The following is a 13245-nucleotide window of genomic DNA, read 5'->3' as shown; positions in this document are numbered from 1 at the left end:
GTCATAGATATCGTTAACAGTAAACAAGTTTCCGCAACAAATTTACAATGACAAACTGGTACAGAGAGGAGAGGACCCTGTCCTTGCGGACTTAAATTCTACGGGATAGCGGGGAAAAGACAGAAGGTCGGGGGTGCAGCAGCTCTGGTGGTGATGAGGCGGCAGCTCAGGCGGTGGTGAGGCGGCAAAATGGTTATTGCAGTCTGTAAGCTTTCCTGAAAAGATGAGTTTTCAGGTTCCGTTTGAAGGATCCGAGGGTGGTGGATAATCGGACGTGTTGAGGTATGGCATTCCAGAGGATAGGGGATATTCGGGAGAAATCTTGGAGGCGGTTGTGTGAGGAACGAATAAGTGTGGAGGAGAGTAGGAGGTCTTGGGAGGATCGAAGAGTACGTGAGGGAAGATATTGGGAGATTAGTTCAGAGGTATAGGGAGGGGAAAGGTTGTGGATGGCTTTGTAGGTCAGTGTTAGTAGTTTGAACTGGATTCGTTGGGGAATTGGGAGCCAATGGAGGGATTTGCAGAGGGGTGAGACAGGGGAGTAGCGAGGAGAGAGGTGGATTAGTTGGGCAGCAGAATTGAGGACAGACTGGAGTGGTGCAAGAGAGTTAGCAGGGAGGCCACAGAGGATGGTGTTGCAGTAGTCAAGGCGGGAGACAATGAGGGCATGTACAAGAGTTTTAGTAGATTGAGGACTGAGGAAGGGACGGATTCTGGAAATATTTTTGAGTTGGAGGCGACAGGAGGTGGCAAGAGATTGGACGTGCGGTTTGAAGGACAGGGCAGAGTCGAGAGTTACTCCAAGGCAGCGGATTTCAGGTGCGTGACAGAGCATGATTCCATTTACCATAATAGATAGATCGGGTAGGGAAGATACGTGAGATGGAGGAAAGATAATGAGTTCAGTTTTGTCTACGTTGAGTTTTAGGAAGGATATGGCTGATAGACACTCAGGGACTCTGGACAGCAGAGAGGTGACATCTGGGCCAGAGAGGTAGATCTGAGTGCCATCTGCATACAGGTGGTACTGGAAGCCATGGGACTTTATGACTTGTCCTAGGCCAAGAGAATAGATGGAAAAAAGTAGGGGCCCCAGGACAGAGCCTTGGGGGACTCCAACAGAGAGGGGGCGGGATGAGGAGGTAGTGTGGGAGTGGGAGACGCTGAATGTGCGGTCAGAAAGGTATGAGGAAATCCAGGATAGGGCAAGGTCTTTGATGCCAAGGGAAGAGAGAATCTGTAGCAGTAGGCAGTGGTCAACTGTGTCAAAGGCAGAGGACAGGTCAAGAAAGAGGAGGATGGAGAATTGTCTGTTAGCTTTGGCTGTGAGTAAGTCATTAGTAATTTTGGTCAGGGCAGTTTCAGTGGAGTGGTGGGGGCGGAAGCCAGATTGCAGGATGTCAAGGAGGGAGTTAGATGAGAGATGGGAGGAAAGTTGAGCATGGACATGCTGTTCAAGAAGTTTGGAAGCAAACGGGAGCAGTGATATGGGGCGATAGCTGGGCATAGCAGTTGGGTCAAGGTTTGAATTTTTGAGGATGGGTGTTATGGTGGCATGTTTGAAGGCAGAGGGGAAGGTACCAGAAGTTAGGGATAGGTTGAAGAGATGGGTTAGGGCTGTAATGATCATGTTAGTGAGGTTGGGGAGCAGGTGGGAAGGGATGGGGTCGAGTGCACAGGTGGTGAGGCGTGATTTGGAAAGGAGATGCGTAAGCTCTCCTTCAGTGGTGTTGGAGAGGGAGGTTATTAGGGAGGGGCAGAGGCTGGTATATGGAGCGGTTGGGGTGGTGGAACTGTAAAGGTTTGCCTTGTTTGGTCAATCTTGTTTTTGAAGTAGGTGGCAAAGTCCTCAGCAGAGATGAGAGGAGTTGGAGGTGGCAGTGGTGGGCGGAGGAGAGAGTTGAATGTGCTGAACAGTTGTTTTGGGTTGTGGGATAGTGAAGATACAAGGTTTGTGAAATAGGTCTGTTTAGCAGAGGCGAGGGCTGATTTAAAGGCAAGTGTAGCTTGTTTGAAAGCAGTGAAGTCGTCTGGCAGGCGTGTTTTCTTCCAACACCGCTCTGCAACCTTGGATGCTTGTCGAAGTTTTTTGGTGAGGTTGTTGTCCCAGGGTTGCCTATTGGGTTGTCGCACTTTGCCATGCATGAGAGGAGCGACTGAGTCTATGGCTGATGTGAGGGCGGCGTTGTAGAAAGCGGTGGCACTGTCCGTGTTGTGGAGTGAAGATATGAAGGACAGAGGTAGAAGAGAGTCTGAGAGTCTGTGAATGTCTAGGTGTGCGAGGTTTCTGCGAGAATGTGCAAGTGGCTGGACATGGGGGGTAGGTGAGAAGGACAAGGATTAGAAGGTGAGTAGATGGTGGTCAGATAGGGGGAAGGGAGAGGTTGTGAGATTAGATAGGGAACAGAGGCGGGTGAAGATGAGGTCTAATGTATGTCCATCTGTGTGCGTGGCTGTGGAGGACCACTAAGTCCAAAGGATGAGGTAAGTGACAGGAGTTTGGAGGCTGCTGGTTGGTGGGTGTCAATGGGGATGTTGAAGTCCCCCGTGAAGATGGTGGGGATGTCAGCAGAGAGAAAGTGGAGGAGCCAGGTGGAAAATTGGTAAATTGGTCAATGAAGATAGTGGCTGAGCCCGGTGGTCGATATATGACAGCCATTTGGAGATTAGAGGGAGAGTAGATACGAACAGAGTGAACCTCGAAAGAAGGGAGGATAAGGGAGGGTGGGGGTTGGATAGGGTTGAAGGAGCAGTTTTTAGAAAAGAGGAAACCCACTCCAATGTAATGTAATGAGCCACATTTGTGCCCCCACACAGTAATGTCCCACATTTGTGCCCCCACACACAGTAATGTCCCACATTTGTGCCCCCACACACAGTAATGTTCCACATTTGTGCCCCCACACACAGGAATGTCCCACATTTGTGTCCCCATACAATAGTAGTTTTCTCTGTTCTCCATGTCCTGTGGTTAAGGATACATTCCAGGAGATCGGACAATTTCCTGGTTTTCGGAAGCCTCTTGGAAGTTGGGGAGAAGGAGCTGGTGATTAAGCTTTAACCCCAATGACTACACCGATATGGATCCCCATCACAGATCTGCTTTAATTATAGGAAAATTAATTAGTTTAATAAAATGAAACATTAGGTCTTTGACCACAGTGACAGCATATCCTAGTCTTCCAGAAAGAATTTCACCCAGGACTTGGCTCCTCCATAAGTTTCCTGCAGTAATAATTATTAGGCCACGGTCACACGGTCAGTATTTTACCTCAGTATGTGTAAGCCAAAACCAGGAGAGGGTGATAAATAACGAAGAGGTGACGGGTTTCTATTATACTTTTCCTATGACTGTTCCACTCCTGGTTTTGGCTTACACATACTGAGGTAAAATACTGACCCAATACTGACCGTGTGAACGTGACGTAAGAGTCACCATGTCCCCTGACGTCATTAAATACTTCAAGGGAGATTCTACATCTGCACTGGGACCCGCTGCTCTCCTTACCTTTCCCTACACCCCCAGAATTGCACTGACCCCTTGGCTACATATGTTCTGCGCTAAAATACAGGAAAATCTTCTGACAGCTGCCACTGTCCAGTCCACCACCAGGGGGCAGAGCTTAGACTTTATACGCGCAAATGGGGCGGTAGTACTAAACGTCAATCTCGCAAAGAAAAAGTTTTGCATTCCAATTACCGGAAGTCTGCGTTCCAGACACCGGAAGTGTCTTACGGAAGCTGTCTCCTGTGGATTTTACAAACGTTGGAGCGGTCGTTGACTGTTTGGATGGCTGATGCTGCGGGAGCTTATACTTTTGACATATGGTGAATTTTTCTTCTCTTTAGTTACTGACTGCAGCACACATCTCATTGTTTGCCAATGTCTGTTACTATAAGCGTTGTGTTAGGTCCTAGCGTGTCCTGACTGCAGTCTCCTGTGCAGCAACTGCCATAGATATGTCCATGAGCCTTGGTAAAAGTGATATTTGGAGAAGTGGATTAGAGGAACCAATCAGGATGCAGATTTCATAGTTCAGGGACAGTTTTGGAGATGGAAGCAGCCCTCTGATTGGTTGCTGGCAGTAACTTTCTTTTCCATTAGTTTTGATACATTTGCACCCTTAGGCAGAGACCACAAGTGCAGCCCGAACAGTAATGTCTGCCCACGCACCTGAGTGCTGACCTGTGGAACCTCCTGAGACTTTGGCGTGGGCCTCATGGCAACTTTGCTTGACATTAAGATGGTTCACTTCTCGAACATATTATTCGAGCACGCCGAAGTCACTCGGTTAGCACTTGAGCATGCTCAGATAACACCTTTTCTGAACATGTTTGATCATCACTACTTCTGGGTCCTAACAGACCCAGACCAGATCTGCCTGTGATTTCTGTCACTATAAGGTGCTGTTTTCCCCTGTATCTGTGTATCCAATGGATAATCCAGTTACAGATTATAAAAGAAAAATAGATATTTTTTATATGTTTTGAGGGGTCAAATTGTGTCCAGTAAGTAGCCATGTTTTTCTGTCTGCAGCGACTGCTGTGTTAGACAATTGTGCTTTGCTGTAAGAAGTGCCTAGCTCGCCTCTTAATAAATTTGCGTCTTTGTCCATGTGGCAGAAAATGCTATGTACACCAGCTCAGGACAGAAAGGAGAGGTTTGTGGGTGGTTTCTGCGCTTGCTGATAAATGATGAGACGTATATCCCAGATTGTCAAATGGATAGCGGTTTCTTCTACACGTTTTAAAAGACTTCTCCATCAGGAAAGACCACAAGTATCATACTTACTAGTTACTTGTGGTTTTCCTGATGAAGAAGTCTTTTAAAGCACGTAGAAGAAACCGCTATCCATTTGACAATCTGGGATATACGTCTCATCAGCAAGCGCAGAAACCACCCACAAACCTCTCCTTTCTGTCCTGGATATCTTATGGTCATTTACTGACCCGTGGACCTGCTGCAGCTGATGTGCTTTATTACATGCTTTCTAGATATTCGTAAAAGGTAAGCGTAATTATGAATTTATCGCCTGTGATACTCCTCGGATAAAACCCTATGTTGCTCTGATCTCTCCTACAGCTCTGCGACTGTCTACACCACCTGGACGCTGACCTAAATTTGTGCTATAATTTACACTAAATCCTGCAGTAAATAATAGTAAAATAGTCATGCCCCTTCCTGTAAGGCCTGCTCTCTTTAGAAAATTGTGTTGGTATCGGCAAGAGGAAGGTGCAAATCATTGCACAGATATGGCGTGCACCACGTTTTCTGGCTTTATGGAGGGAGTCCCCCTCATGTTCGTTTGTCTCGTGCGCCAGCCATAGGGATTAATGCACACACAGATTCCACACAGCAACCTCACAGCCGATATTGAGGTAAAAAATGCCAGAGGCTCTCGGACGGAGTAGAGTTCACTGAAATGTTTACTGTGATGGAGAAATTAACCGATGGTAATATATCTGCAGCTTTTACAGAATGCTGGGAGATGTAGTTTCACATCAGTTGGAGAGATGGAGATTAACCACTGACCCTCCATGCTTTACATTCATTACATGCTTTGTGTTTTTAGGCTTTAAGTTTCCAGAACCTCTTCTGCTCTGGATCTGAAGATTTTGATGATGAGGTAATGGTGACTATTCCTTATTGTTTTTGTTTTGCTTTTGTCCGTTTTCATATAGAGTATTGGTCTGAATTCAGACAAGCTTATAAAAGAAACATCATCTTTTTTTAATCCATTGAAAATGTATGATTTTTTTTTAATAATGTGGATGTCTGCTTGCGGTTCCCCGTGTCCCCCCAGCGAGCAGGTCTGCTTGCGGGTCCCTGTGTCTGCTTGTGGGTCCCTGTGTCCCCCCTAGCATGTCTGCTTGTGGGTCCCCCCAGCGAGCGTGTCTGTTTGCGGGTCCCTGTGTCCCCCCCCAGCGAGCGTGTCTGTTTGCGGGTCCCTGTGTCCCCCCCAGCGTGTCTGCTTGCGGGTCCCTGTGTCCCCCCCAGCGTGTCTGCTTGCGGGTCCCTGTGTCCCCCCCAGCGTGTCTGCTTGCGGGTCCCTGTGTCCCCCCAGCGTGTCTGCTTGTGGGTTCCTGTGTTCCCCCCCCAGCGTGTCTGCTTGCGGGTCCCCGTGTCTCCCCAGCGAGCGTGTCTGCTTGCGGGTCCCTGTGTCCCCCCAGCGAGCGTGTCTGCTTGCGGGTCCCTGTGTCCCCCCAGCGAGCGTGTCTGCTTGCGGGTCCCTGTGTCCCCCCAGTCAGCGTGTCTGCTTGCAGGTCCCCGTGTCTCCCCAGAGAGCGGATCTGCTTGTGGGTTCCCGTGTCGGCCAGATCTTTGTGACATCCATATAAGATATTTATTTTTCTCAATTCACAATTAAAAACAAAAAAAGATACATTTCTCTTACCTATGCAGTCTTTGCAGTGGATCGCATAAAAATAGATTGGGTCAGTATGGCATCGATTTTATTTTTAACACGCCCATTATACTGTCTGGTTTTACATAGTAACATAGTTTTGAAGGCTGAAGGAAGACCTTATGTCCATCTGTTCTGCATTGTTGATCCTGGGGAAGGCAAAAAACCCACAGAGTAGAAGCCAATTTTCTCCATAGGGAAAAAAATTCCTTCCCCTAAGCTGGGTCAGCCATCTACCTATAATATTCTGTTATTCGTAACCTTCTATACTGTTACTCACAAGAAAAGTATCCATTCCTTTCTTAAATTCATTCAGTGAGTTGGCCATCACCACTTCCTCAGGAAGAGAATTCCAGAGCCTCACTGCTCTTACCGTGAAGAACCCTCTTCTATGCTGGTGCAGAAATTGTCTTTCCTCCAAACGAAGAGAATGCCCCCTTGTTCTTTTCACAGTCCTTGGTACAAACAGTTCATTGGAGAGATCTCTGTATTGCCCTCTGATATACTTGTACATATATATTAGGTCTCCCCTAAGTCTTCTCTTTTCTAGAGTAAATAGACCTAATTTTGATAACCTTTCTGGGTATTGTAGTGAACCAACTCCATTTATCATTTTAGTAGCCCGCCTTTGAACCCTTTCAAGTTCAGTAATGTCTTTCTTGAGCACCGGCGTCCAAAATTGCACACAATACTCCAAGTGTGGTGTGACGAGTGATTTGTACAGAGGGAGAATTATGTTTTCATCTCGTGTCCCCAGACCTCTTCTAATGCATCCCATGACCCTATTTGCTTTGGTGGCAGCTGCCTGACACTGGGCACTCCAATTTAGCTTCTTATTGACTAAGATGCCTAATTCTTTTTCCATGTCTGATTTCCCCAGCAGTTTCCCATTTAGTAAGTAATTATAGCATCTGTTTCTCCTTTCCATGTGCATAACCTTACACTTATCTGTGTTAAACCCCATTTGCCATTTTTCAGCCCAATTCTCCAATTTACTCAAATCTGTCTGTAGTTGCAAACTGTCCTTCTTTGTGTTAACTACCTTACATAGTTTCGTATCATCTGCAAATACTGATATTTTACTGAGTAAGGCTAGTTTCACATTAGCGTTTACAGCCGCAGCGTCGGGTTGCGCACGGCCGCCGCTAAGCCCCGCCCCCTGCCGCGCCTCCGCCAGTAGCTCCGCCTACGGAAGCATGACGCTGCATGCGTCCTGCGTCCCCTCTCTTTAGCATTGGGGACGCAGGCCGTGCGCAGTATGCGTTTTGCGGCGCATGCGTCCTTTTGACGCAGCGCCGCCAGCGCCAAACACAACAGGTTGCAATTTGGTGCGCTCGGCGCAGCGTCAAAAGGACGCATGCGCATACTGCGCATGGCCTGCGTCCCCAGTGCTATAGATAGGGGACGCAGGACGCATGCAGCGTTATGCGTCCGTAGGCGGAGCTACCGGCGCGGCAGGGGGCGAGGCTTAGCGGCTGCCGTGTGCAGCCCGACGCTGCGGCCGTAAACGCTAATGTGAAACTAGCCTAAGCCATCCACTAGATCATTAATAAATATGTTAAATAGTAGGGGGCCCAATACAGAACCCTGAGGTATCCCACTAGTAACCCTGGCCCAATCTGAGTATGCACCATTAATAACCACTCTTTGCTTTCTATCACTAAGCCAGCTACCTACCCATCTACACACATTTTCCCCTAGCCCAAGCTTTCTCATCTTACTTACCAATCTTTTATGTGGGACAGTGTCAAATGCTTTAGAGAAGTTGAGATAAATGACATCCAATGATTCTCCTTGGTCCATTTGAGAGCTTACATCCTCATAGAAGCTGATGAGGTTAGTTTGACAGGAGCGATCCTTCATAAATCCATGTTGATATGGAGTTAAACATTTATTAACACTGAGATATTCCATAATGGTATCCCTTAGAAACCCTTCAAAAATTTTACCCACAACAGATGTTAAGCTTACCGGCCTATAGTTTCCAGGTTCCCTTTTACACCCCTTTTTGAATATTGGTACCACATTTGCTTGCCGCCAATCAAAAGGAACAGACCCTGTTTCTATAGAGTCTTTAAATATAAGGAATAGAGGCCTGTCTATCACATTACTTAACTCCCTTAATACCCGAGGGTGAATGCCGTCAGGGCCTGGTGATTTGTCAATTTTAATCTTACTAAGGCGGTTCTGCACTTCTTCCTGGGTTAGGCAGGTAATACTTAATGGGGAGTTTACATTATCACTCTGCATTTCCCCTGGCAAATCCTTTTCCTGTGTGAACACTGTTGAGAAAAAAGTATTTAAAACATTTGCTTTTCCCACATCGCTCTCTATGATTTCACCCTCATTGTTCTTTAAAGGGCCGACACCATCAATTCTAATAATTTTACTGTTTATATAATTAAAGAATAGTTTGGGCTTTGTTTTACTTTCCTTAGCAATGAGTCTCTGTTTCCACTTTTGCTAAATGTATTTGTTTTTTACACATTTTATTTTTTTTTCTATAACTTTTTAATGCTTCTTCATTGTCTTCTTGTTTTAGCTTCTTAAATGCCTTGTTCTTGTTCTTTATTGCCTTTTTACATCCTTTATTAGCCACATTGGTGTTCTCCTGTTTCTAGCCCTTTTATTTCTGTACGGTATGGCTAGCTCGCAGTGGGTGTGTAAAACTGATTAAAATATTTCCCATTTATTTTCTGTGCTCCTATTTTTGAGGACATTGTCCCAATCAATTCGGCGAAGGTCCTCTCTAAGCTGATCAAACTTTGCTTTCCTGAAATTCAGCGTTTTCCAGGACGTCCACCTGACAGAACCATGGAGGACGTCCTCCTCCTCCTTACAGGGACAGGAAAGCACACGAGAGGTTAAAAGGCCCCGTCCCACCCCTTTCCCTCAGTGTCTTTCCTGTCCCTGCACGGAGGGACATACGAGAGGAGCAGGAAGATTACCTGAGGGCGCAGGGGGATCGGGCGGCCGGTCCAATCCTTCCCCCTGTCAGGATGCCCAGGGCCGACACTTCCCGGTGGGGAGTCCCTCTGCCCCAAAGCCAGGAGCAGGACGTCGCTCCTGGAGGAAGCCGCTCCTCCCGGTGGGAGGCTCTCGGCTCCAGGCCGCGCGGCAGTCGCCCGGGTCCCCGCGACATACAGACCGCGCGGCGGTTACGGCTGGAAGCGCTTGCGAGAGAGAACCCGGGGCAGCTGGAGCCGGGTCCCCGCAGAAAGCCGGATGGGCGCCGCCATTGCAGGACGCTCGGTGGGCGGGGCTTCAGAACAGGAAGCGGAAGTGGCCGGCGCGTGGCGATGACGTCACGCGCCGATTTGAAAACAGCGCGCCAGCAGCCTGGGCACGCTAGCAGCTCAGTGCACGCCAGCAGCTTGCCGCACCAGCAGCTCTCACCGCACGCCAGCAGCTCACCGCAGACCAGGAGTTCACCGCACGCTAGCAGCTCACTGCAGGCAACAGCTGCTTCAGTGGTATGGACCCAGAGGCACCAGCCGACAGAGGGGTAAGTGCGCCTGGCGCAATCCAACCCCCACACGGCCTTCCCCGCAGCCCAGGACAACTGACCCGACTATCCCTGTTCTGTATCGTACAGGAGAAGGGTACCCCAGCCCCCCCGACAGAGGTTAAGGACTGGGTAAAGGCCACATCTAAGTCTGTCAGATGCCCGGTTTGCCGGGTAAAGCTGCCAGACAACTATACCAAGACTCTCTGCGGACCCTGCACTTCAAGGGTCGTAAGAGACGAGCAGCCGTCCCTCCTGGCCGAGATGCGATCCTTGATTCGGGAGGAAGTACAGGCCTCCAGATCCAGTCTCTCACGGCAGCAGTCCCCTAGTCCGGGGCCAAGCCGGAAGCGGCCGAGGTGGGAGATGGAGCTAGCCTCGGAGACAAGTTCGCCTGAAGAGTCAGACCCCCGGGACTCGGATCCCGAGGAGGGGGAGATCCCGACTGACATGAGGGACCAAGGCAGGAAATACCTGTTTAAGTTAGAGGACACCAAGGACTTGGTGCAGGCGGTAAGGAACACCATGCAGATAGAAGATGTTCCAAAACCGCAGTCCCGACAGGACCTCATGTTTGGGGGACTGGTCGCTCGGAAACAAACTCTGTTCCCCGTAAGCGAACACATTAAGACAATGATCCTAGAAGAATGGAAAGAGGCAGAACGGCGACTTGTACTGTCTCGGGACTTTAAGAGCCGACTGCCCTTTGACCCAGAGGAAACACGATTGTGGGAGGAAATTCCTAAAATCGATGTTCCCGTAGCTAGGGTGACCAAAAAAAACGCCATCCCCTTCGAGGACTCATCAAGTCTCAGAGACCCGATGGACCGGAAGGCGGATATTCTGTTAAAGAGAACATGGGAATCGGCAGCTGCCCTTTACTAAGGTTAACATAGCAGCCACCTCAGTGGCCAGGTCCATGTTCCTATGAGTGGGGCAGTTGGAAGAGCATTTATCCAACAAGACCCCTAGATCTGAGATCCTAGCTTCCCTCCCTCTGATGAAATCAGCCACTGTGTTCCTTTCAGATACATCGGCCGAATCAGTAAGATTCGCAGCCAGAAACAGCTCCCTTTCCAACGCAGCTAGGCGAGCGGTTTGGCTGAAGTCTTGGTCTGGGGATAACGCTTCAAAGGCAAAGCTTTGCTCCATCCCCTTTTCAGGCTCAAGGGTGTTCGGGCCAGCTCTAGATAGCATCCTAGAGCAGGTGTCTGACAAAAACAAGGGGTTTCCAGAGGAAAAACCCAAGCGTCCCCAGTCCTTTCGTAGAGGGTCCTTTTTCAGGAGACAGACTGATTTTAGGAGCCAGGGTAGATCCAACAGGGGCTCCTTTAGAAACACTCAGAGCCAAGGGGGGAGAAGCAAGGCCCCTCTTTTCGCGTCATCCTCCAGGTCTAGAAGGAAATGACGCCATAGGTGTCGGGGGAAGACTGCGACGATTCGCAGCAAGGTGGCGCCAGGTAACCCAGAACCGGTGGGTCCTCAGAACCATCACAGAAGGGTACAGCATAGAATGTTATTCCCCTCCCCCCGACAGATACATCGCCCCCACCGTAGTCCCGAAAGACTCTACCATGTGGGCAGACCTACAGTACCTGCTCCGGTCAGAGGTCATAGTGCCAGTTCCGCCACAGGAGAGGGGAAAAGGTCATTACTCTTCCCTATTCTCCATTACAAAACCATCTGGCGTGGCCAGAACAATTATAAACTTAAAACCCCTAAATGCCTGGGTGGTATACAAAAGGTTTCGAATGGAATCAATACGCTTAGCGATTCAACTTATAGACAGGGATGCTGTCATGTGTACTCTGGACCTGAAGAGTGCATACTATCAGGTCCCCATCCATCCCGCATCTCAAAGCCTATTAAGATTCGCAATCAGTTTACCATTCCGGACCTGCCACTTCCAGTTCCAGTGCCTTCCGTTCGGGCTGGCTTCGGCCCCTCAAATATTTACAAAGCTGGTAGCGGAGGTGGTAGCCTACCTGAGAAAGCAGGGAGTCATTATAATACCGTATCTAGATGACTTTCTCCTAGTTGCAGGATCAGAAGAAAGGCTCATCCAGGACAGGAGCCGAACGATCAGAACACTGGAGTATCTCGGCTGGCTGATCAATGACCAGAAGTCAGACCTAAAACCAGAAAGCAGGAAGATCTTCCTGGGAGTCCTTCTGGATTCAAGAGACAGAATATCCCGGCTACCGAGAAAAAAGCAGCAGACAATTCAAGACAGAGTCAAGGGACTACTGAGACACCGCTCCTCCATAAGAGGTGCAATGGAAGTTCTGGGTCTGATGACTGCTTGCATTCCATGCGTCAGATGGGCCCAGTCCCATTCGAGGCCCCTGCAAAAGGAAATCCTCGCAGGATGGAACAGGCGTCAGGATTCTCTCGACGGGCCCATATCCTTACCAGACACGGTAAGAAGATCCCTGCGGTGGTGGATACAGCCCCAGAACTTACAGGTGGGCGTGCTATGGACAACCTCGCCGTACGTGGTAATCGCCACAGACGCCAGTACGTGGGGATGGGGAGCCCACGTAGAAGGGAGAATTTTTCAAGGAAGTTGGCCGGTCAGCATCAGAAGCAGATCCTCCAACTTCAGGGAGCTCTATGCGGTCTGGGAAGCCCTGCGTCAGAACCGGTCGGTAGTGAGAAATCGACATGTCCGGATATTGTCCGACAACACAACGGCAGTCTCATTCCTGAAGCACCAGGGAGGTCCGAGACATCGACCACTCCAGGCACTCGCAGGTCGAATATTCGTCTGGGCAGAAGAGGTGGTCCTCTCCATAACGGCAATCCACCTAGAGGGTTCTCAGAACGTAGTAGCAGACTATCTAAGCAGACAGCGGGTCAGCCCGACAGAGTGGGAACTAAACGAAGAAATCTTCCATCAGCTTTGTCAGCGTTGGGGGACCCCCAGTATAGACCTGTTTGCAAACTGGAAGAACTCAAAAGTCGCCAGATTCTACTCCTTGAACCCAGCAGATCACCCAGACGGAGTAGATGCCCTGAGCCAGGCCTGGACGGAACCCCTCTTGTATGCATTCCCGCCACTGGCGCTGATACCGGCGGTACTCAGGAAGATCTGCGAGGACCGCGCGTCGGTGATATTAATAGTGCCATACTGGCCAAAGAGAAGCTGGTTTCCGCTGCTAGGAGCCATGGCAGTAGGAAACCCAGTCGAGCTACCCCTGAAGGGAGATGTTATCCACCAGGGGCCGATTCGCCATCCAGACCCAGCAAGGCTACGCCTCTCGGCATGGATCCTGAAAGGGACATCCTGAGAGCAAAGGGCTTATCTGAGCAGGTCATGTCCACTCTACTGGCCAG

General features: G+C 49.3%; 1 protein-coding gene across 1 annotated transcript in view; it reads left to right on the top strand.

Moving 5' to 3' along the window:
• The first annotated feature begins 3673 nt into the window (after positions 1-3673).
• The window catches only part of HROB (homologous recombination factor with OB-fold), a 35074-nt gene continuing 25502 nt past the window's right edge, over positions 3674-13245 (top strand). Inside the window, exons 1-2 of the mRNA XM_073572775.1 lie at positions 3674-3828; positions 5574-5627. Coding sequence (XP_073428876.1) covers positions 3826-3828; positions 5574-5627 — 57 coding nt within the window. The 5' untranslated portion in view covers positions 3674-3825. The remainder of the gene's footprint in view (positions 3829-5573; positions 5628-13245) is intronic.

The sequence above is a fragment of the Dendrobates tinctorius genome, unplaced genomic scaffold (assembly GCF_039654945.1).
Source record: "Dendrobates tinctorius isolate UK_male_01 unplaced genomic scaffold, ASM3965494v1 ptg000032l, whole genome shotgun sequence".
NCBI lineage: Eukaryota > Metazoa > Chordata > Amphibia > Anura > Dendrobatidae > Dendrobates > Dendrobates tinctorius.
This window is presented reverse-complemented; position numbering and strand designations above follow the sequence as displayed.